Source organism: Perognathus longimembris, chromosome 16 (assembly GCF_023159225.1).
Source record: "Perognathus longimembris pacificus isolate PPM17 chromosome 16, ASM2315922v1, whole genome shotgun sequence".
Lineage (NCBI taxonomy): Eukaryota > Metazoa > Chordata > Mammalia > Rodentia > Heteromyidae > Perognathus > Perognathus longimembris.
The window spans coordinates 30,076,855-30,102,559 of NC_063176.1; the positions used below are offsets into that span (position 1 = coordinate 30,076,855).

A 25,705-nucleotide genomic window follows, 5' to 3' on the forward strand; every position below is an offset into this window, starting at 1 on the left:
TTTGAGGAGTCTCCAGTACAATAAACATATTAGGAAGTAATTGCTTTACTAAGCTACTGCTACTCTTATTCCCAGTGGAGACATTTACTGATAAACAGCTACATACCCAGTATGTTCTCATTGTTCCTAAATGAGCTTTTATCTCTCTTCCCTCACCACAAATCATATTCTTCAGAGGAGTTTCCAGTACATTAACCTTTCCCCGATTTAATTATCTTATCAAGCACCATTTGTTCTTTTTCTCAGAAGGGATGCACCCTGATATACAGCTGCCTACCATCTTCGTAAGTGTAGTTCCTAAATGAGCTTTATACTCTGTTCCCTCACCACAAAGCAGATTCTTTTGAGGAGTCTCCAGTACAATAACCATATCAGGAAGTACTTATTTACGAAGCTACTGCTATTCTTATTCTCAGGGGAGATATTTATGGATAAACAGCTACATACCCAATATGTTCATGTCCTTCTTAATGAGCTTTTATCTCTCTTCCCTCACCACAAATCAGATTCTTCTGAGGAGTTTCCACTACATTAACCTTTCCTCGATCTAATTACCTTAACAAGCTCCAGCTGTTCTAATTCTCAGAAGGGATACTCCCTGATATACAGCTACCTACCACCTTCGTAAGTGTAGGTACTGAATGAACTTTTTTCTTTGTTCCCTCACCACACAGCAGATTCTTCTGAGGATTTTCAGTACATTAACTTTTTCACGAACTACTTACCTTACCAAGCAATAGCTGTTCTGATAATCAGAAGGGATATTGCCTGACGTACGGCTGCCTACCAGCTTCGTAAGTGTAGTTCCTAAATGAGCTTTTATCTGTCTTCACCCACCAAAAAGCAGATTCTTTTGAGGAATTTCCAGTACATTGTCCATACCAGGAAGTACTTAATTTACTAAGCTACTGCTATTATTATTCTCAGGGGAGATATTTACTAATAAAGAGCTACCTACTGGATATGTTCATGTCATTCCTACATGAGCTTTATCTCTTTTCCCTCATTACAAAGCAGATTCTTTTGAGGAGTTTCCAGTACATTAACCTTTCCACGAACTTCTTACCTTAAGAAGCAACAGCTGTTCTTATTATCAGATAGGATATTGCCTGATATACAGCTGCCTACCCCTTTCGTATGTGTAGTTCCTAAATGAGCTTTTATCTCTCTTCCCTCACCACAAATCAGATTCTTCTGAGGAGTTTCCAGTACATTAACCTTTCCTCGATCTAATTACCTTAAGAAGTTCCAGCTGTTCTTATTATCAGAAGGGATACTCCCTGATATACAGCTGCCTACGCCTTCGAAAGTGTAGTTCCTAAATGAGCTTTTTTCTCTGTTCCCTCACCACAAGGCAGATTCTTTTGAGGAGTCTCCAGTACAATAACCATACCAGGAAGTACTTAATTTACAAAGCTACTGCTATTCTTATTCTTAGAGGAGATATTTACTAATAAACAGCTCCCTACCCAGTATGTTCATGTCATTCCTAAATGAGGTTTTATCTCTCTTTCCTCACCACCCATCAGATTCTTTTGAGGAGTTTCAAGTACATTTACCTTTCCTCAATCTAATTAACCTAACAAGCTCCAGCTGTTCTTATTCTCAGAAGGGATACTCCCTGATATACAGCTGCCTACCACCTTCGTAATTATAGTTCTTAAATGAGCTCTTTTCTCTGTTCCCTCACAACACAGCAGATTCTTTTGAGGAGTTTCCATTACATTAAACTTTCCTTGAAATACTTACCTAACAAGCAACAGCTGTTCTTATAATCAGAAGGGATATTGCCTGATATACTGCTGCCTACCACCTTCGTAAGTGTAGTTCCTAAACGAGCTTTTATCTCTCTTCCCTCACCAAAAAGCAGATTCTTTTGAGGAATTTCCAGTACATTACCCATATCAGGAAGTACCCAATTTACTAAGCTACTGCTATTATTATTCTCAGTGGAGATATTTACTGATACACAGCTACCTACCCAGTATGTTCATGTCGTTCCTAAATGAGCTTTTATATCTCTTCCCTCACCAAAAAGTAGATTCTTTCGAGGAATTTCCAGTACATTACCCATACCAGGAAGTACTTAATTTACTAAGCTACTGCTATTCCTATTCTCAGTGGAGATATTTACTGATAAACAGCTACCTACCCAGTATGTTCATGTTGTTCCTATATGAGCTCTTATCTCGCTTCCCTCACCACAAATCAGATTCTTCTGAGGAATTTCCAGTACATTAACCTATCCTCGATGTAATTAACTTAACAAGCTCCAGCTGTTCTTATTCTCAGAAGGGATACTCCCTGATATACAGCTACCTACCACCTTCGTAAGCGTAGTTCCTAAATGAGCTTTTTACTCTGTTCCCTCACCACAAAGCAGATTCTTTTGAGGAGTCTACAGTACAATAACCATACCAGGAAGTACTTAATTTACTAAGCTATTGCTATTCTTATTCTCAGTAGAAATATTTACTGATAAACAGCTTCCTACCTAGTATGTTCATGTCTTTCCTTAATGAGCTTTTATCTCTCTTCGCTCACCACAAATCAGATTCCTCTGAGGAGTTTCAAGTACATTAACGCTTCCTCGATCTAATTACCTTATCAAGATCCAGCTGTTCTTATTCTCATACAGCTGCCTACCACCTTCGTAAGTGTAGTTCCTTAACGAGATTTTTTCTCTATTCCCTCACCACAAAGCAGATTATTGTGATGAGTTTCCAGTACATTAACCTTTCCATGAACTACTTACCTTAACAAGCAACAGCTGTTCTTATTATCAGAAAGGATATTGCCTGATATAGAGCTGCATAAGACCTTTGTAAGTGTAGTTCCTAAATGAGCTTTTATCTCTCTTCCCTCAAAAAAATGCAGATTCTTTTGACGAATTTCCAGTACATTACCCATACCAGGAAGTATTTAATTTACTAAGCTACTACTATTCTTATTCTCATTGGAGATATTTACTGATAAACAGCTACATATCCAGTATGTTCATGTTGTTCCAAATGAGCTTTTATCTCTCTCCCCTCACCACAAATCCGATTCTTCTGAGGAGTTTCCAGTACATTAACCTTTTCCCGAATTAATTACCTTAACAAGCACCAGCTGTTCTTATTCTCATAAGGGATACTCCCTGATATACAGCAGCCTACCACCTTCGTAAGTGTAGTTCCTAAATGAGCTATTTTCTCTGTTCCCTCACCATAAAGCAGATTCTTTTGAGGAGTTTCAGTATATTAACCTTTCCACAAACTACTTACCTTAACAAACTCCAGTTGTTCTAATTCTCATTATGGATATTGCCTGATATACAGCTGCCAACCACCTTCGTATGTGTAGTTCCTAAATGAGGTTTTATCTCTCTTCCGTCACCAAAAAGCAGATTCTTTTGAGGAATTTCCAGTACATTAACCATACCATGCAGTAATTAGTTTACTAAGCTACTGCTATTTTCATTCTCAGGGGAGATATTTACTGATAAAAAGCTACCTACCCAGTATGTTCATGTCATTCCTAAATGAGCTTTATGTCTTTTCCCTCATCACAAATCAGATTCTTTTGAGGAGTGCCAGTACATAAACCTTTCCTCGATCTAATTACCGTAACAATCTCCAGCTGTTCTTATTTTCAGAAGGGATACTCCCTGATATACAGCTGCCTACCACCTTCGTAAGTGTAGTTCTTAAAGGCACTTTTTTCTCTGTTCCCTCACCACAAAGCAGATTCTTTTGAAGAGTTTCCAGTACATTAAACCTACCAGGAAGTACTTCATTTACTAAGCTACTGCTATTCTTATTTTCAGGGGAGATATTTACTCATCAAAAGCTACCTACCCAGTATGATCATGTCTGTCCTAAATGAGCTTTTATCTCTCTTCCCTCACGACAAATCAGAGTATGCTGAGGAATTTCCAGTACATTAACCTTTCCGCGATCTAATTACCTTAACAAGCTCCAGCTGTTCTTATTCTCAGAAGGGATACTCCCTGATATACAGCTGCCTACCACCTTTGTAAGTGTAGTTCCTACATAAGCATTTTTCTCTCTTCCGTCACCAAAAAGCAGATTCTTTTGAGGAATTTCCAGTACATTAACTGTAACAGGCAGTACTTAATTTACTAAGCTACTGCTCTTCTCATTCTCACTGGAGATATTTACTGGTAAACAGCTACCGACCCAGTATGTTCATGTCATTCATAAATGAGGTTTTATCTCTCTTCCCTCACAACACATCAGATTCTTCTGAGGAGTTTCCAGTACATTAAGCTTTCCTGGATCTAATTACCTTAATAATTCCAGCTCTTCTTATTCTCAGAAGGGGTACTCCCGTATATACAGCTGCCTACCACCTTCCTAAGTGTAGTTCCTAAATGAGCTGTTTTCTCTCATCCCTCACAACAAAGCAGATTCTTTGAGGAGTCTCTAGTACAATAAACATATCAGGAAGTACTTACTTTACTAAGTTACTGCTATTCTCATTCTCAGTGGAGATATTTACTGATAAACAGCTACCTACCCAGTATGTGCACGTTGTTTCTAAATGAGCTTTTATCTCTCTTGCCTCACCACAAATCAGATGCTTTTGAGGAGTTTGCAGTACATTAACATTTCCCCGATTTAATTACCTTAACAAGCACCAGCTGTTCTTATTCCCAGAAGTGATACTCCCTGATATACAGCTGCCTACCACCTTCGTAAGTGTAGTTCTTAAATGAGTTTGTACTCTGTTCCCTCACCACAAAGCAGATTCTTTGATTAGTCTCCAGTACAATAACCATACCAAGAAGTACTTAATTTACTAAGCTACTGCTATTCTTATTCTCAGGGGAGATATTTACTGATAAACAGCAACCTACCCAGTAAGTTCATGTTGGTCCTAAATGAGCTTTTATGTCTCTTCCCTCACCACAAATCAGATTATTATTATTTTTTTTTGGCCAGTCCTGAGCCTTGGACTCAGGGCCTGAGCACCGTCCCTGGCTTTTTCCCGCTCAAGGCTAGCAATCCGCCACTTGAGCCACAGCGATGCTTCTGGCCGTTTTCCGAATATGTGGTGCTGGGTAATCGAACCTAGGGCCTCTTGTATCCGAGGCAGGCACTCTTGCCACTAGGCTATATCCCCAGCCCAGATTCTTTTGAGGATTTTCCAGTACATTAACCTTTCCTGGATCTAATTACGTTAACAAGCTCCAAATGTTATTATTCTCAGAAGGGGTATTCCGTATATACAGCTGCCTACCAACTTCTTAAGAGAAGTTCCTTAATGAGCTTTTTTCTCTGATCCCTCACAACAAAGCAGATTCTTTGAAGAGTCTCCAGTACAATAAACATATCAGGAAGTACTTACTTTACTAAGTTACTGCTATTCTCATTCTCAGTGGAGATATTTACTGATAAACAGCTACCTACCCAGTATGTGCACGTTGTTTCTAAATGAGCTTTTATCTCTCTTCCCTCACCACAAATCATATGCTTTTGAGGAGTTTGCAGTACATTAACCTTTCCCCGATTTAATTACCTTAACAAGCACCAGCTGTTCTTATTCTCTGAAGGGATACTCCCTGATATACAGCTGCCTACCACCTTCGTAAGTGTAGTTCCTAAATGAGCTTTGTACTCTGTTCCCTCACCACAAAGCAGATTCTTTGAGGAGTCTCCAGTACAATAACCATACCAGGAAGTACTTAATTTACTAAGCTACTGCCATTCTTATTCTCAAGGGAGATATTAACTGATAAACAGCAACCTACCCAGTAAGTTCATGTTGGTCATAAATGAGCTTTTATGTCTCTTCCCTCACCACAAATCAGATTCTTTTGAGGAGTTTCCAGTACATTAACCTTTCCTCGATGTAATTAGCTTAACAAGCTACAGCTGTTCTTATTCTCAGGAGGGATACTCCCTGATATAGACCTGTCTACCACCTTCGTAAGTGTTTTTCCTAAATGAGCTTTTTTCTCTGTTCCCTCACCTCAAAGCAGATTCTTGTGAGGAGTTTCCAGTACATTAACCTTTCAACGAACTACGTACCTTAACAAGCAACAGCTGTTCTTATTATCAGAAGTGATATTGCCTGATATACAGCTGCCTACCCCGTTCGTATGTGTAGTTCCTAAATGAGCTTTTAACTCTCTTCCCTCACCACAAATCAGTGACTTCTGAGGAGTTTCCAGTACATTAAACATTCCTCAATCTAATTACCTTAACACGCTCCAGCTGTTCTTATTCTCAGAAGGGATACTCCCTGCTATACAGCTGCCTACCACCTTCTTAAGTGTAGTTCATAAATGAGCTTTTTTCTCTGTTCTCTCACCAGAAAGCAGATTCTTTTGTGGAGTCTACAGTACCATAACCATACCAGGAAGTACTTAATTTACTAAGCTACTGTTATTTATTTATTTATTTTTTGGCCAGTCCTGGGCCTTGGATTCAAGGCCTGAGCACTGTCCCTGGCTTCTTCCCGCTCAAGGCTAGCACTCTGCCACTTGAGCTACAGCGCCGCTTCTGGCCGTTTTCTGTATATGTCTTGCTGGGGAATCGAACCTAGGGCCTCGTGTATCCGAGGCAGGCACTCTTGCCACTAGGCTATATCCCCAGCCCAGCTACGGTTATTTTTATTCTCAGCGGAGTTATTTACTGATAAACAGCTACCTATCCAGTATCTTCATGTCGTAACTAAATGAGCTTTTATCTCTCTTCCCTCACCACAAATCAGATTCTTCTGAGGAGTTTCCAGTACAGTATCCTTTCCTCGATGTAATTACCTTAACAAGCTCCAGCTGATCTTTTTCTCAGAAGGGATACTCCCTGATATACAGCTGCCTACCACCTTCGTAATTGTAGGTCCTAAATGAGCTTTTTTCTCTGTTCCCGCACAACAAAGCAGATTCTTGTGAGGAGTTTCCAGTACACTGACCTTTCCAAGAACTACTTACCTTAACAAGCAACAGCTGTTCTTATAATGAGAAGGGATATTGCCTGATATACAGCTGCCTACAACCTTCGTAAGTGTAGTTCATAAATGAGCTTTTATCTCACTACCCTCACCACAAATCAGACTCTTTTGAGGAGTTTCCAGTACATTAACCTTTCTTCGATCTAATTACCTTAACAAGCTCCATCTGTTCTTATTCTCAGAAGGGATACTCCCTGATATACAGCTGCCACCACCTTCGCAAGTGTAGTTCATAAATCAGCTTTTTTCTCTGTTCCATCACCACACATCAGATTCTTGTGAGGATTTTCCAGTACATTAACCTTTCTATGAACTACTTACCTTAAAAAGCTCCAGCTGTTCTTATTCTCAGAAGGGATATTTCGTGATATACAGCTGCCAACCACCTTCGTAAGTGTAGTTCCTAAATGCGGTGTTATCTCTCTTTTCCGTTACTAAAAAGCAGATTCTTTTGAAGAGTTTCCAGTACATTAACCATACCAGGCAGTACTTAATTTACTAGGCTACTACTATTCTCATTCTCAGGGGAGATATTTACTGATAAACAGCTACATACCCAGTATGTACATGTCATTCCTAATTGAGCTTTTATCACTCTTCCCTCACCACAAAATGGATTCTTTTGAGGAGTTTCCAGTACATTAACCTTTCCTCGATCGAATTACCTTAAAATGTTCCAGCTGTTCTTATTCTCAGAATGGATACTGCATGGTATACAGCTTCCTACCACCTTCCTAAATATAGGTACTAAATGAGCTTTTTTCTCTGTTCCCTCACCACAAAGCAGATTCTCGTGAGGAGTTTCCAGTACATTAACCTTTACACGAACTACTTACCATCACAAGCAACAGCTGTTCTTATAATCAGAAGGGATATAACCTGATATATAGCTGCCTACCACCTTCGTAAGTGTAGTTCCTAAATGAGCTTTTTTCTCTGTTCCCTCTCCACAAAGCAGATTCTTTTGAGGAGTCTCCAGTACAATACCCATACCAGGAAGTACTTAATCTACTAACCTACTGCTATTCTTATTCTCAGTGGAGATATTTACTGATAAACAGCTACCTACCCAGTATGTTCATGTTGTTCCTAAATGAGCTTTTATCTCTCTTCCCTCACCACAAATTAGATTCTTCTGAGGAGTTTCCAGTACAGTATTCTTTCCTCGATGTAATTACCCTAACAAGCTCCAGCTGTTCTTATTCTCTGAAGTGGTACTCCCTGATATACAGCTGCCTACCACATTCGTAAGTGTAGTTCCTAAACGAGCTTTTTACTCTGTTCCCTCACCACAAAGCAGATTCTTTTGAGGAGTCTCCTGTTCAATAACCATACCAGGAAGTACTTAATTTACTAAGCTACTGCTCTTCTTAATCTCATTGGAGATATTTACTGATAAATAGCTACCTACCCAGTATGTTCACGTCGTTCCTAAATGAGCTTTTATCTCTCTTCCCTCACCACAAATGAGATTCTATTCAGGATTTTCCAGTACATTAACCTTTCCTCACTGTAATTACATTAAGAAGCTCCAGCTGTTCTTATTTTCAGAAGGGACACTACCTGATATACAGCTGCCTACCACCTTCGTAAGTGTAGTTCCTAAGTGAGCTTTTTTCTCTGTTCCCTCACCACAAAGCAGATTCTTGTGGGGAGTTTCCAGTACATTAACCTTTCCAGGACCTACTTACCTTAACAAGCAAGAGCTGTACTTATAATCAGAAGGGATATTGCCTGATATACAGCTGCCTACCACATTCGTAAGTGTAGTTCCTAAATGAGCTTTTTACTCTGTTCCTCACCACAATGCAGATTCTTTTGAGGAGTCTCGTGTACAATAACCATACCAGGAAGTACTTAATTTATTAAGCTACTGCTATTCTTATTCTCAGGGGAGATATTTACTAATAAACAGCTACCTACCCAGTATGTTCATGTCATTCCTAAATGAGCTTTTGTATCTCTTCCCTCACCACAAATCAGATTCTTTACAGGAGTTTCCAGTACATTAACCTTTCCTCGATCTAATTACCTTAACAAGCTCCAGCTGTTCTTATTCTCAGAAGGGATTCTCCCTGATATACAGCGGCCTACCACCTTCGTAAATGTAGTTCCTATATGAGCTTGTTTCTCTGTCCCCTCACCACAAAGCAGATTCTTTTGAGGAGTTTCCAGTACATTAACCATACCAGAAAGTACTTAATTCTCTAAGCTACTGCTATTCTTATTCTCAGGGGAGATATTTACTGATAAACAGCTACCTTCCCAGTATGTTCATGTCGGTCCTAAATGAGCTTTTATCTCTCTTCCCTCGCCAGAAATCAGATTCTTCCGAGGGGTTTCCAGTACATTAAACTTTCCTCGATCTAATTACCTCAACAAGCTCCAGCTGTTCTTATTCTCAGAAGGAATACTCCCTGATACACAGCTGCCAACCTCCTTCGTAAGTGTAGTTCATAAATGAGATTTTTCTCTGTTCCATCACCACAAAGCCGATTCTTGTGATTATTTTCCAGTATATTTACCTTTCCACGAATTACTTACCTTAACAAGCACCAGCTGTTCTTATTCTCAGAAGGGATATTGCCTGATATACAGCTGCCAACTACCTTCGTTAGTGTAGATCCTAAATGAGGTGTTATCTCTCTTCCTTCACCAAAAAGCAGATTCTATTGAGGAGTTTGCAGTACATTAACCATACCAGGCAGTACTTAATTTACTATGCTATTGCTATTCTCATTCTCAGGGGAGATATTTACTGATAAACAGCTACCTACCCAGAATGTTCGTGTCATTCCTAAATGAGCTTTTATCTCTCTTCCCTCACCACACATCAGATTCAATTGAGGAGTTTCCAGTACATTAACCTTTCCTCGACCTAATTACCTTAACAAGCAGCAGCTTTTCTTATTCTCAGAACGGATACTTCCTGATATGCGTACCACGTTCATATGTTTAGTTCATAAATGAGTTTTTATCTCTCTTCCCACACCACAAATCAGAGTCTTCTGAGGAGTTTCCAGTGCATTAACCTTTCCTCAATCTAATTACCTTATCATACTCCAGCTGTTTTTATTCTCAGAAGGGATACTCCCTGATATATAGCTGCCTACCACCTTCGTAAGTGTAGTTCCTAAATGAGCTATTTTCTCTGTTCCCTCACCACAGAGCAGATATGTGTGAGGAGTTTCCAGTACATTAACCTTTCCCCGAACTACTTACCTTAACAAGCAACAGCTGTTCTTATTATCAGAAGAGATATTGCCTGATATACAGCTGCCTACCACCTTCGTAAGTGTAGTTCCTAAATGAGCTTTTATCTCTCTTCCCTCACCAAAATGGAGATTCTTTTGAGGAATTTCCAGTACATTACCCATACCAGGAAGTCCTTAATTTACTATGCTGCTGCTATTCTTATTCTCAGGGGAGATATTTACTGATAATCAGCTACCTACCCAGTATTTTCATGTCAGTCCTAAATGAGCTTTTATCTCTCTTCCCTCATAACATATCAAATTCTTCTGAGGAGTTTCCAGTACAGTAACCTTTCCTAGATGTAATTACCTTAACAGTCTCCAGCTGTTCTTATTTTCAGAAGGGATACTCCCTGATATACAGCTGCTTACCACCTTCATAAGTGTCGTTCCTAAATGAGCTTTTTACTCTGTTCCCTCACCACAAACAGATTCTTTTGTGGAGACTCCAGTACAATAACCATACCAGGAAGTACTTAATTTACTAAGCTACTGCTATTCCTATTCTCAGTGGATGTATTTAGTGATAAACGGCAATGATATGGAATCACCAACCATCTACCAACCAGTAGATGAATGGATCAAGAAAATGTGGTATATATACACAATGGAATTTGATGCTTCCATCAGAAAGAGTGATATTGCCTTATTGATAAGGAAATGGAAAAACGTGGAAAAAAGCATACTAAGTGCAGAAAGCCAGACCCAAAAAAAAAACATAGGCTCTATGGTTTCCTTCATTAGTAATAATTAGTATATATCTAGGATAGTCCTAGCAGAGGATCACAATAGTTCAATGGCTAGGTACATATGACCATATGAAATGATGTTAATGGAAATGAACTCCAAATATGGAAAGAAGAGGGTGTTTTTTGTTAATGTACTGGGTGAGTAATTTCTTTTTTTCTTTCTTTCTTTCTTACAACCTCCCCCTTTGGCTTATCGCCTTGTCACTGTTTTTGATTTTGGTAACCTGTGTCTTGTATATACATTTGTCTGAGTTGGAGAAGGGAAGGGGAATAACAAAATAGTGAGACAAAGGAAAAAGAGTGAACCAATGCAACAGTGATACTCCCAAGACACTAAGTTGGAAATGAATCTTATAACTTGCGGGGGCAGGGAGGATTTAGGGGGCCTGAGAAAAACAAGGGAGAGGGTAACAATGTTGAACAAGAAATGTACTCATTACTTTATTTGCCTAACTGTAGCTCCTCTGTACATCACCTTTACAATAAAAGTAAATTAAAAGAATAGGGATGGTCATTATTAGTATTTTGTTGACTGTGGGGCTTGAACTCAGGTCCTAAGCACTATCCTGAGCTCTTTTGCTCAAGGCTAGTGTTCTACCACTTTAAGCCATAGATTCACTTCTGGTTTGTAGTGGTTAATTGGATAACAGTCTCACAGGAACTTTTCTGCCCAGGCTGGCTTTAACTATGATCTATATATTATGTATCTGTCTGTCTATCTATTATCTAATCTATCTATCTATCTATCTATCTATCTATCTATCTATCTATCTATCTGTAATATTATAAATTACCATGAGGGGCTAGTCATTTTTACTGAACACTTACTTCACCCTGAGATAGTGGCTCTACTTTTAGTTCCATAACAGTCTCATGGCAAGTATAATTGCCTTGTGTGTGTGTGTGTGTGTGTGTGTGTGTGTGTGTGTGTGTGTGTACCCATCCTAGGGCTTGAACTCAGGGCCTCAGCAGTGTCCCTGTGCTTTTTTTGCTCAGAGTTAGCCCTCTCGTACTTGAGATACAGCTCCACTTCTGGATTGTCTCTCTCTCACTCTCTCTCTCATGTGTGTGTGAGTGTGTGTGTGAGTGGTGTGTGTGTGTGATTATCAGCAATAAAAGTGTCATGGACTTTCTTGCTAGGATTACAGCCATGAATGCCCAGCTTCAGAGTTTTATTTAAAGTGCATAATGAAACCAGTCCAAAGCTGCATTTCTTTTGTTCCAAGAGTGGAATAGATAACAAGAATATAACTAGCTGGTCGTGTAAGTGCTCAGTAGAACCAGTGGGCTCTACACTCTGCCCAGTAGAAGACTGCAGAAGGCTGTGTAGGCTGCAGCAGGTGGAGTGACTGGCTGGCTGCCCCTCTTTTCCCAGTGGCCATGCCCATGGCGCCTGGGAAATCTTTTCTGAAAGTAAGACACTCCACCAATGGCCTTGCTCTTCCTTCCTCATGTGCTCACAAGCCCGCACTTTCTACACTCTACACACCAGACACAACAGCCCTTAGCTTACACAAACATGACAGCACACTCAGAAGACATAAAAACCAACTTGCAAAGGAGTCAAAGTAAAAACATTTGGACTTTACAAGAAGTTTAGCTTGATGATAAGGTTAGAAACTGGGGGAAATGGTGTCCAGGAAAGACTTACAGGAGATGCTAGGGATGTTCCCTAAGGTGTTGAGAAGGAGCTGGTGGATGGAGGGAGGGCTGGATCTCCAGGCAGGCTGGCCTAACTGCAGTGAGCATGAGTGTCAACAGCTGGGTTAGAAGAGGGAAAAGATGACACACTCAGAGCAGAAGTGTTCGGGGAACATGGTTTGATATTGGTCCCAGAGCAGCTGGATTCTGGAAGCTTCTGAGAAAATTAACACAATGAAATGAATCATTGAAAAGAAAGTGGAGCTGGGCTCTGGTGGCTCATGGCTGTGATCCTAGGCACTCAGGAGGCTGAGATCTGACGATTGACATTTGAAGCCAGCCTGGACAGACAAATGCTAGAGACTTTCAATCTGCAAATAACCAACAACAAGCCAGAAGTGGAGCTGTGGCTCAAATGGTAGAGCACCAGCCTTGACTGAAAAACCAAAGGCATAGTACCCAAGCCCTGAGTTCTATCCCTAGTAGCAGCGTCTGTGCACATTCACACATGCAAAACAAGAAAAAGAATAGAATAAAGAAATAATGAAAAGGAGAAAGAGAAGAAAACAGAGATTAAACTTTGAAATACTTTAACGTCTAAACTCTATTTTTGAACAATCCTCAAAGTAAGAGCAAAAATATTAAAACATACAGATGTTCATACTGCACCATTGAATGCCAAGCGTGTTTTTAATTCTCTGTTTTTGGACCTCTCTATATAAATTTTTCTGCCTAACACCAGTTTTTATGTGGCCAATTTCTCTTAACACTTTCCCTGTTGCTATATATTATCTTCATAGTTGCACTTTTTATTTATGCTGCTTGATTTATCACTTGTATACTTTGGGCGACTCAATCTGAGACAATTTTCTCATATTTGAAAATGGAGGAAATTGCAGGGCACTGATGGATTTTGACTGATATCAGCCTGGGCAGGAAAGTCTATGACACTCTTATTTCCAGTTTCTCTCTCTCTCTCTCTCTCTCTCTCTCTCTCTCTCTCTCTCTCACACACACACACACACACACACACACACACACACACACACAGCCAGAAATAGAGCTGTGATTCAAGTAGCAGAGTGCTAGCTTTGAGCAAAAAAGTAAAAAGTTCTGGGACAGCACCCAGGCCCTGAGTTCAAGACCCAGGACTGGTACAAAAAAAAGTTTGAAACTTTTTTTTGGTAGAGGGAGTTGGTAGAGAGGGAAGATACTGTCACCTAAGTTTTTTCTCCCTTTGCTGAAGGGTCTATAAAATAACTAGGGGGCCAACGCAGTCATAATATTCAATGTGCACATGTGAAAGTGGAACTGGGTATCTCAAGGGTGGGGTTGAGAGACATGAAGGAGAACGATGGAAGAGGCGACTCTGATCAGAATGCGTGTACTCAAGCACTGATACATTGAATTGAACCTCCTATGTACAACTACTTAATGATACTTTAAAAATAAAAACAAAAGCAGTACTTGAAAAGCAAATAAATCTACCACTCCTGGGCTGGGAGTGTAGCTCAGTGGTAGAGTGCTTCATCCTCAGATTCTAGCATGCTGGAAGCCCTGAGTTCATATCCTCTTCAGGGAGAAATCACACCCACACCCCCAAGTCTCCCACCTGAACTTGGAGGACTTAAGTCTTCAGTGAGGGTGAGGGTGGTGTTGGGGTGGGATGGCGGAAAGTTGGGTGTGTTGGGGGTAGACTAGAGCTGGCTCAGAAGCTGGACATCACCTCTTTTTCAAGCTCTCTGCCAGCACACGCAGTAGCTGCATTTTAATTTTAGTTTTTCCAGGGAGTCGGGAAGCCCCATGGTGCGTGTGGGGCCGAATTGCTGAGCTCCAGCGGGGCAGAGCCAGGTGGAGGACGTTGCCATTTACATACTCCAACACCTGGGTCTGCTATTTGGGCTAGAGGGACAAGCAAGATGTCTGGAAACCACCAGCACCCAGTTTTTCCCGGGCTAGGTGGGGCCCGCTGTCTTCTGGACCCGCCAGGAAGGAGGCAGGAATGAAATTCCTCCCGGATTTCCTAAGCAGTTTGATTCCCTCCTTGTCGGACTGCACCACAGGCCCGGTCACCCTGGCAACCTCCCAGGAGTGCTCTCCAGCCCCCCCCCCCCCCCCCCAGTTCGTTTGCGGCGGGCGTGGGTCGGGTGACACAGCACGCCCCGCCCTTGTGTGGGCCCGGCTGCTTGGGCCTGGTCCACTTCCCTGCCCTTGGACTGCAGGCTGCCAGGGGACCTGCATGCCCGGCGGGGCGGCCCGGGAAAGGCCCCACTTTTTCTTGTCTTCTTTTTTTCTTTCCTCCATTGTATAACAGGTTTCCTGAGGGGGGCGCCCAAGGGAGACTGCAGCTCAGTGGAGGAACCTGGGCAGGGCGCCCTATGCCACTTGCCAATCTTCCCCAAGCACAGTGTCCCCTCTTACTTGTTCACCTGCGGGGTGCGGGGCCTGAGCCCATGGGCCCTGGAAGCTGCGAACCTCTTGGTGGCCACCGCAGTTCCCCTGGTAACTGAGACCTACAATGGTAGCACAGGGCCCGTCAGGGTCATGGGATGGAACCTGGGTGAAGCTGTCCTCCCTGGCTGGGAGCCCCCATTCTCTGTCTTCACCGTGCTGGTGGTAACGCTGCTGGCACTGCTGATCGCTGCCACTTTCTTGTGGAATCTGCTGGTACTGGTCACCATCCTGCCTGTCTGCACCTTCCATTGCGTGCTGCACAACTTCCTGGGCTCGATGGCCATCTCGGACACGCTAGTGGCAGCCGTGGTGATGCCACTGAGTCTGGTGAGTGAGCAGTCGGCAGGGAGGTGGTGGCGTCTGGGCTGAAGCCTGTGTCACATGTGGATCTCTCTCGACGTGCTGTGCTGCAACGCCAGCATCTGGAATGTAGCGGCCATCGCCCTGGACCGGTACTGGACCATCACGCCCCACCTGCACTACTCACTGAGCGCCAGCTGCCTAGCCTCGGCGCTCATGATCGCGCTCACCTGGGCCCTGGTGGCGCTCATCGCCCTCGCCCCACTGCTCTTAGGCTGGGGCGAGGTGTACGACTCTGGGCGCCAGCGGTGCCAGGTGAGCCAGGAACCTTCAGACGACATCTTCTCCACCAGTGGCGCCCTTTACCTGCCGCTTGGCATCGTGTTGTTCATCTACTGGAAGACCTCCAAGGCGGCCAAATTTCCTTTCGGTCCCCACCTCCGACGGGCTGTGCTGCCACTGCCCGCCACCATGCAGGTGAGGGTTCAGATGTGTTCCTGGGGGGATGTGGGGCGCTGGGGAACGGGAGTTTTGGGAAAGGGAGATGGGGCAGACGCTTGCGCGCAGGCTAGGACCAGTGGCCAATGCAGCTGGAGCACCTGAAGAATTTGCCATCTGCTCTTGCGAGGAAATGTGCTTCTGCTGTGCCCCCACGAAGGTCGCCATCCGGGCGGCGTGTGCCATGGACTAGGTTTCACCACTCTCACGCGAGTACTGAACCCCAGTCGGTGTTGTTTGCAGGTGCAGCCTCCCTTCACTGGGGAGGGATCGCTGCATTCTCTGTGCCTTCCTTGCCTGTCGAAGTTGTGTTCAAATCAGGCTCAGAAACACTAGCTTCTCGGGTCTGTCTTGACTTGCAGGACTGTGATTGGCTAGAATTAGACTTGGTGTAGAGGAGGAAATTCCTCTCACCTGTACTAGTTTGTTTCCATCGGACCCTATTCCATCCCCTGAAGTATAGTGACGCCTCACCAATCAACTACCTGCCTCTTCCCTGGTCAAAGGGAAAAGTGAAGATTAAAAAAAAAAAAAAAAAAAAAAAAAAAAAAAAAAAAAAACCAAGTGTCACTGGGTGGGAGCGGCTTACTCCTGTAATCCTACTACTCGAGAGGCTGAGATCTGAGGACCGTGGTTCAAAGCCAGCCAGAAAGCCAGCCCAGCAGGAAAGTCCACAAGACTCTTATGTCCAGTTAGCTATAAAAAAGTCAGAATGGAGCTGTGGTTCAAGCGGTAGAGTGCTGGTCTCAAGCACAAGGCTCACGACAGTGCCCAGGCCCTGAGTTCAACCCCTCTCCCCTATCCATGTGCCACTTTCCCTTGGTTATCTCAATGGTAAGGATATCCTCTAGTTGTTTTGGGAGGAAGCAAAAGAATGGATTGCAATCCCATCTTGGGACATCTGTTGCTTACTTTATCTGTGCTTTATTTCTTATTTAAACAACTGTTTTCCTACTTCATACAGCCCTTGGTGAAGATTCCAGGAGGTTAGGAATGTAAGACATGCTAAGTGAATTCACTGGCTAGAGAAAAATGAACAGGGTATTGACTGGCAGTATACAGGGAATGTAAGATTCCATTGGATGTGTAATGAATTGGGGAGCTGCATTTGTAAGATCTCTGATGTTCTATGTGGAGCTTTTGATTTTTTGGCCAGTATCTAAGATATGCTCAGCTACCACCTTACCCTGGAGATCCAAACTTTGCTCAGGTATTCCAGGCAGTAACCTCCCAGTCTGGAGTACAAAAGGGTTTATTTCGTACACCCTATTTTATTTTATTTGCCAGTCCTGGGGCTTGGACTAAGGGCCTGAGCACTGTCCTTGGCTTCTTTTTGCCCAAGGCTAGCACCCTACCATTTGAGCCACAGTGCCACTTCTGCCTTTTTCTATATATGTGGTGCTGAGGAATCGAACCCATTAGGCCACATTCCAAACTCCCATACATATATTTAAAATAACAATACATGGACTGGGCAAGGAGTGCAGAAGAGTGGAAGAGACAGGGAAAAGTCTAGTTGCTGTTAGTTTTTATTTCAGAAAATTAACCCAGATACTTTGGCTACCACACAAGCACATGCACTTTAAAAAGCAGGCTCTTTTTTTTTTAAATTAAAAGGTAGAGGAATTTTTAACATAAAATAGGAATGTCAAAATTATAATTAGAAAGTGATGGTAAGGAGAGCTTTATTTAAAATTAATGATGTTCTTTAAAAGGTCCCTCAGAAATGCCTGGGGTGATTATAGCTTTTCCATCTGGTTACCAAGGTAAGGCTGACATTTAATAACTACATCTAACCAGCAGGCACCCATAGAAATCAGAGGGAAGTAGATACCAGAAAGGTTTTCCAAGCTGATTTTCCTGGTCATTTAGGGAAGATTCAATCCAGGAACTGAATGAGGAAGGTGATGTAACGAAGAGATGAATGGGTGGAAGGATGGCAGTCATGAGTGATTCATGATTGGAAGGAAGGGCTTTAGGGGCCAGGGAAAAGACAGCATTTAGCCACTCCTCGCATGGTACCCGGGGCACGCTCTTCTCACTCTGGGCCTTAACTTTTTACCTATCCTGGGGTTTGAACTCAGGGCTTCCAACTCACTTAGCTGCTTGCTCACTGGCGGTGCTCTACCACATCATCTGCACATCCAGCTTGGCATTTTTGCTAGTTAGAGGTGGATTTTGGAGGACTTTTCTGCTTGAGCTGTTTTCAGATCTCTATACTCCAGAGCTCAGCCTCTTGAATAACTAGGATTACAGCTGTAAGCCACTAATGCCTGGTGGCCTCAACTTCTGTAATACACAGAATTGGTTAGCAATGTCTAAGAACCATGGGAAGCTGAGACTGTAAATGAAATAGAGCATCTCATTTTGAGGGGTGGCATCAAGGCCTCACTTAAAATCCTGTGTAATGTTTCTGTCAGCATTTGCAAGTCCTCTGGCTATGTGAAATCAAAGACAGATGTTTAAAATGATGTGCCAGGAAATGTATCCCTGTACTTTCCCCCACCTGCACCCTAGAGGCAGTGATGCTGAATTGGATTTAGATGCTGTGAAGCATCTGCATTTCTTTGTGAGGCTGGCAGAAGCCTCTTGATGACGCTGTGTACATCCTTCATCTTTTTTCCCTCAAGAATGTGATGGTTAGGTCCCAGCTTGAAAACAGTATTAGAAAGGTATCCGCTATAGTTGTTGGACTGGGGTTTGACCTTTGGAAAAATGCAAAATTTGAAAGTATGAAGGATAAAAAAATGTGAATGGAGCAAATCTTGTCTTCCAGGCACTGTGCTTGGTGTTTTATGTTCACCTTGGACTAAATGGTCATGATCATGGTCCAGCACAGTGGTCTCCCACAGCCTCTGTTAGGAGAAATAAGCTTGAGCTTCAGTAATGTACTACCCTCATCTAGAAGAAGTTGATTTCACTCTCATACTGAGTTCAGTGTGGGTCTGGTAGCTTTCCCGCAAAAATCTCATGTAGACAGTAAAGCATGGATTTAATTTTTAACTATGGTATCTAGCACAGGTGGCTTCCAAAGTTGATGGGGAAAGAGAGGGGTGTGGAGATGAATCAGCTGGTAACTGTCTTCTCCTGGAGTGGACATGACACACAGGTATCAGGTGGAGGAACTGGTTGGTGCCAAATCCAAAGGCTGTACGTGCTTTTCATTACTTCGTGCTGCCACCGGGCATTTGTCTTCTGAGACCTGCCCCTCTGCACCTGGACATCGCACCTGCAGAGGAATCAGACAGCATAGTCCATCAAGGTGGGCGCCAGGAAACAGGATCTCCAAACTACCCACAGCAACGGCGCCTTTCCAGGAGGGCTAAATGCAGCAGAGCACAGACATATTGTCAACATCTCTCAGTGAACAAATTTAATTCCTGGCATGGCTGGCTGTCTCATGCCCTTTCTTTCCCTCCCCCTCCCGCCTTTCCTCCTTTCCTCCCTCCCTCGCTCTCCCCTTCCCCCCTCTCTCCCTCTCCCCTCCCTCCCTCCCTTCCTTCCTCCCTCCCTTCCTTCCTCCCTACCTCCCTGCCTCCCTCCCTCCATCTTTCTTCCTTTCTTTCTTTCTTTCTTTCTTTCTTTCTTTCTTTCTTTCTTTCTTTCTTTCTTTCTTTCTTTCTCTCTCTCTCTCTCTCTCTTCTTCTTTCTTTCTTTCTTTCTTTCTTTCTTTCTTTCTTTCTTTCTTTCTTTCTTTCTTTCTTTCTTTCTTTGTGCCAGTACTAGGGGTGGAACTCAGAGCCTGGGCATTGTTAAGACCTCTTTCACTCAAGGTTGGCACTCTGCCACATGAGCCATATTTCCACTTCTGGCTTTTTAATGCTTAGCAGCAGATAAAAGTCTCACAGACTTTCCTGACTGGGTTGCGTAGCTAGTATTATAGGTGTGAGCCTGGAAGCTGGACTTTCATTTTTGACTAATTAATGCTTGTTTGTTTTCGTTTTCAGATTTAATTTGATTTTTGAATTAGCATACAGTAGAAATACAAGGGGACTCTCTTGTAATAATTCCATACATGCATACAGTGTGCTTTGAATAAGTCCACTTACTCCATTCCATTATATTCCCAATCCTCATCTTTCCTGCCCCCTTTTCAAATAGAATTTGAGGGGCTAAATAAGCTGTCTTCAAATATATGTGTGTAGGCTTGTGAATATGTATGTGTACATATGTGTATATGTGCGTGTACCTTGATTCTCTTTACTACACACTATCTTGTCCTTTCCAATCCCCTCTAGACAGTCCTCATTTTACATTTATGTCCTGTATTGTTATTAATCATCATTATCACTTCAGCTCTGTATTCCATAAATGAGGAAGAATGTACAGTATTTGACTTAACTCACACAACATAATGATTCCAATTCAAATATATTAAAAAGATTATATTTTCTTTCAAATGTGAACTTAGCACCTATGTTAAAAATCATTTGGCTATAGGTGTGTAGGTTCACTACTATTGATCTATTATTCCATTGATCTATGGATGTCAGGTGGCATAATACTTCCTGCCATTCTTTTTGCTCAATTGCTTTGCCTATTTGGGAGTTCTTCGGGTTGTGCATACATTTTAGAACTATTTTTGGGGGGCTTTTGCTTCTAGTTTTGCGAAGACTCCCATTGGGTAACAAACTGTACAAGAAATGTACACAAGGCCTAACGTATGAAACTGTAATCTCTCTGTACATCACTTTGACAATAAATAAGAATGAAATTGTTTAAAAGACTCCCATTGGTATTTTGAAAGGGATTTCATTAAATCTGTAAATCCCTTTGGGTACTTTGGACCTTTTAACATCAATTTATGAACACAGGATATCTCTACATTTTTGTGTCCTCTACTCAGCATTGGTAATACTTTTAAAAGGAATCTTTTAAGCCATCTAGACTGGGGCTAACCTGGATTGTCCTGGATCCCCTAACTTCAAGGACCTGTACAGTCCTAAGAAGAAGGGAGGTGTGTTACAGATCCATGCTGAGTCTAAAACAGATGTCAAAATTCAAGTCTGTCACACCAGCCTACAGGTGTCTGATGCTGGAGCTTGTCTGGGGGTGTCCATCTATGAGCTCCAACTTGTGCATGGTGCCTTCTGTTTCTACCAGGAGCTGTGTCTCAGCCCAGACGGCCCGACGCTTGGTTCCTAGATTAATCTTTGTGCTTACTTCCATGCTGTGCTCCCCAGAAGCTTGAGTGCTGCTCCCACTCTGCTCCCTGAGGTTGGAGGAGGGGTGGAGGCAGTCAGCTCCAGGAGTTGGGCTATCACTTCGCTGTAATATTCTTTCTGGCTCCAACTGTATCACAATGCTTGTCCTTGCCTTTACTTCCATTTTTTTCCTCTCATTAGGTTGTTGGTAGAGAGTAAAGAAGGGAAAGAGAAACAGAGAATGTAGACATCTGTGGTGCTGGGACTGTTTACACATTTGACTTTGTAATAAGCGTCTCCGTACATCTATATGGTTCCTAGACAATGTTGGAAGAGTGCAAACACAAACTCTAAACTCTTTGATTTTTTGTAGGTTTCATAATTTCTTGCAAATTATGTCTCTTTTTTTCTTTTTGTCTGTGTGCTGTCCCTGAGATTTTTAGCTCAAGTCTAGAATTCTAGAGCTACAGCTCTACTTCTAGCTTAAAAAATTGTTGTTATAAAAGTGATGTACAAGCGGGTCTCAGTTATGTAAGTCAGGTGAAGAGTACCTTTCTTTCTTTCTTTCTTTCTTTCTTTCTTTCTTTCTTTCTTTCTTTCTTTCTTTCTTTCTTTCTTTCTTTCTTTCTTTCTTTTCTTTCTTGCCAGTCCTGGGGCTTGGACTCAGGGCCTGGACACTGTCCTTGGCTTCTTTTTGCTCAAGGCTAGGACTCTGCCACATGAGCCACAGCGCCACTTCTGGCCATTTTCTGCATATGTGGTGCTGGGGAATCGAACCCAGGGCCTCATGTATATGTGGCAGGCACTCTTGCCACTAGTCCATATCACCAGCCCAAGAGTACCTTAGTTTTTGGAAAATGTCATCCCTTCCTTTGCTTTCTCCAGTGATTCCCTCCATCTCTACTCACAATTGACAAGTTATATAGTTCATTTTCAACAGTGTCTAGTGAGTACAACTGCTGCATTTTGTTTTCCAGTCCCGAGGCTCAAACTCTGGGCCTGGGCAGTGTCTGTCCCTGAGCTTCTTTTTGTTCAAGGCTAGCACTCTACCACTTGAGCCTCACAGTACCACTTGCTTTTTCAGTGTAGTTTATTGGAGATAAATGCCTCACAGACTTTTCTGCCCGGTTTGGCTTCGAATCCATGATCCTCAGATCTTAGACCCTTACTATCTGGGATTACAGGCATTAGCCACTTGTGCCCAGCACCACTGCTGCCTTTGTTCAACTGCTGTACGTCTAGATTTTTGAGGATTAATTGGAGATAAGAATTCATGGTTTTTCCTGCCTAGGCTGGCTTTGACCCACAATTCTCAGATCCTAGCTTTCTCAACAGCTACGATAACAAGCATGAGCCAATGATGCACAGCAGTAAATGGAATCTTTGAACTTCCTGCAAAGTGAGGCATGTAGCTCACTCAATTTGCTGACCTTTACTGAACAGTGCCCCAGAGGGAGATGCTTCATGGGCCTGGCCTTCTTGGAGGGCTCACCTCAGGTGTCGAACCCACAGCAATAATCAGGAGTCTGAAGATGGACTGGGCCTCATTCCTGGACATGTCCCAATAAGGGACATATCAGAACAGCAGGACAGGACAATGCGTATAAATAACAAGACCTTTCCTCTCTCCTGGCTCCTTCTCCATATACTGAGCATAGCTGGTTTGGAGTGCAGAGAACTGAAGAAAAAAGACATGGTCTCAACAGAGAAGCTGGGAATGTAAAAGGAGATGATTTGGGATCAGATGATTCTGAAGCTGGAACCACAAAGGTAGCCTATCTTCAAGAATGCATTGATTTCACTTTTCCTTTCTCAGCATCAATCCCAGTGGATTGCCATGCTTGAGCAAATGAACTCCCAACAACAAAAACTATGTTTTTCAGACATTAACACGATCACAACTGCCCCTTAAGCACAAGTGCATTCTGTTGTGTGTTTTACTAGACTGAAGGAGTGGTTGACTTACATCAAGCCCAAGTGTGCTCTTGCTTTTATGCTTACAAGGAATATTGCTTGCTTGGTTTCTTTTGCACACGAAAAGTAGCTGAGTTAATTTCCTGCTCTAGGTTGTCAGATGAGCTAGACACTTTGTTTACGTGGGGTGATATTTTGGTTACTTGTCTCTTGACAGCACTCTGGAGAAATCACACTTGGAGCTTGGATGTAACAGAGAAAATGAAGTCCAGCGATTCCAAGCCAACCTGAGAGCTGTGCTTAGAAATGGGGCATGTCAGTTATAATCCAACTTCACATCAACTCCACTACAGGGAGCTCCCAATGTCCTCTCTCCTCCCAGAGATGTGATGCTTGGTTATGCACTGGTCTGGTACTGAGTATCTGGCCCAACATGGCCTTCTAGAGAAGGGAGGAGAGGAACATGAAGCTGATGTCTGAGCTCCTATGCTACACTACAATCTCACTGCAATCCTCAGAATGAACGTATGCTATAGAAAACGATGGTCTTTGTTATAGGTGAGGAAATGGCACTTGAAGTGGATTCATCACTAACTGTGAATGCTCTGAGCTTTGCTTTCTCATTCATTCCTTCACAGCTGCTGTCATACCTCAGGTCCTAGACAAACATTCAAAACTGTGAAGGACCTCTGCTAGTTAGTATGTCAACCTACTATAGTTTACTATGTGGAAAGAAAACACTGAACTTTTGGTATGGATGTCAAGGGAGGGTGTCAGGTCATGTGAGCTTTGTGTTCCTGGCAGTCATCTTCCCACCGATGCTGCTCAGGAGGTATCTGGGCCTGCATCATAACCCAGAAATTCTCAGATCAGGGCACCCAAACCTTGTCTACTGTTGGGCAGTAAACAGACCTCATCATTTTAACTTGTTATGTGGTCCATTCCTTCAGTACCTAAAAGAATGACCACATAAAGCAGTCCATTCAATAAAGGAGGAACAAAGGAAAGGAGCTAATATTTCTCATGTATCAGCCACTATGGTAAGGGATTTACATATTATATCTTGTTTAATCCTCACAGTAACACTACTGAGTGAATATTAGTATCTTTGTGTTTAAGAAGAAGGTGAGAACTTAATGAAAGGCATGCAGTGAGAAAAAAAAGAATAATCACTTATTAGGAAATACTTTCAAATTCAAGCCAAACTAAAATTGCATTTCAAATGTATTATCGTGCATTATAATCATATAATGTAGTATAATCATATTTCCAGTCTAAGAATTCCTATCAATAATTACCAAGAATCATGCAAGAATTATAAGCACTAGAATGACAAGCCAAGTTTCCAGACTTAATAATTTTACTTTAAAAAAGTACATGCAAATTTAAAAATAGCATAGAAATTAAATGACATCATACATATAAAGTTTCTAAGCCACGTTTTAAGGCGTTTCCAATTTTAAATACATCCCGGTGTGGAGTTTTGGAAATATCAAACAAATCATCACATTGCCCATTTTTCTGTCAGGTTTCCAGTTTCCAGCAGCAAGGAATAGACAGATAGGCCTGTCCTACAGAATGCCCATTTTACCATCAGGTTTCCAGTGTCCAGCAGCAAGGAACTGACAGAGAGGCCTGTCCTACAGAATGGGTATATACACATCTGAGTCCTTCGGGCTCCATCAACTGCCTTTGTGACAGCTCAGTCTTTTTCTATCAGCTTGTAAACATAGGTCCTTTTTTCATTCAGAGCCCTTTAGTAAGAAACCCTTGGCCAGAAACCTGGACATTTTCCAGAATCAAAAATAATAAAGACCTACTTGCTGCAAGGACCGGGGACAAACAGGTCATATATCCTAGGGCAGACCATGCCAGTTGGAGGCTCTGCAGAGTTTGGAATTCCATGGTGGTTGTTCTTCCTGGTGCCACAGGTCCTGTATCCCCATCCGTAGGGGAGACAGAAGCAAAATAACTCTAGGAGTGAGAAAGAGTGGAGAGAACAGCTTGTGTGTCTCAGATGCCCTTTTCTGCATTGTAAAAAACATCATAGAAGGCAACTATACAAATGAGGACTGGAATGAAGTCTGAGAGGTAACCATATTCCATCAGGATTATTTACATCCCACACCTTGCCTGTAGTTGTTTAAGGTTTTCTCTGGTAGCAAGGATCAAGGAATTTAGTTCCAGTCTTCTTAAGAGAAATGCCAGCCCTAGAAAGACCAATAGATGCAATTTTTTTAAACCCTAGAAAAGTAAAAGAGTAAAGTGATAATAAGAATATGAAGTTCCAATTCATGTTGAGCGAGACAAGCCTAGAACCCAGAGAACAAAGGGGCATGGCCGCCTTAATATATGACTGTGGGAGGGACAGTAGAGACCAGGTCTGCAAAACAACAAACTTCTTTTGAAATGCTATTTCCACAGGTTTGGGTCAGCGACCTTACATTATGTATCTAAAACAAGACAACTACTAAACATAAAAAGGTGTAGAATAGACCTATCAGTGGATCACAGTAGCTCAACAACTATGCACACATGATCATATAAGACAAAGATAAGCAAAAACAACTCCAAGAGAAGGACACAGGAGGATTCTATTGTTGATGTTACAGTTAAAGTTCTAGGTGAATTTCCTTTGGCATACCCTATGTGGTTATTCTATATGATTTTGGTACACTGGGTTATATATATATATATATATATATATATATATATATATATATATATATATATATATATATATATATAAATATGCCTACCTGATCTAGGGAAGGGAGAGAAAAATGAGGGT

The 25,705-nt window shown here is 42.2% G+C and overlaps 1 protein-coding gene across 1 annotated transcript in view; it reads left to right on the forward strand.

The window, feature by feature from the left end:
- LOC125364517 (5-hydroxytryptamine receptor 5B-like) overlaps window positions 1–25,705 on the forward strand; it is a 194,157-nt gene that overhangs the window by 152,370 nt on the left and 16,082 nt on the right. The window contains 2 exon segments of the mRNA XM_048364119.1: window positions 14,919–15,841; window positions 16,522–16,533. Coding sequence (XP_048220076.1) covers window positions 14,919–15,841; window positions 16,522–16,533 — 935 coding nt within the window.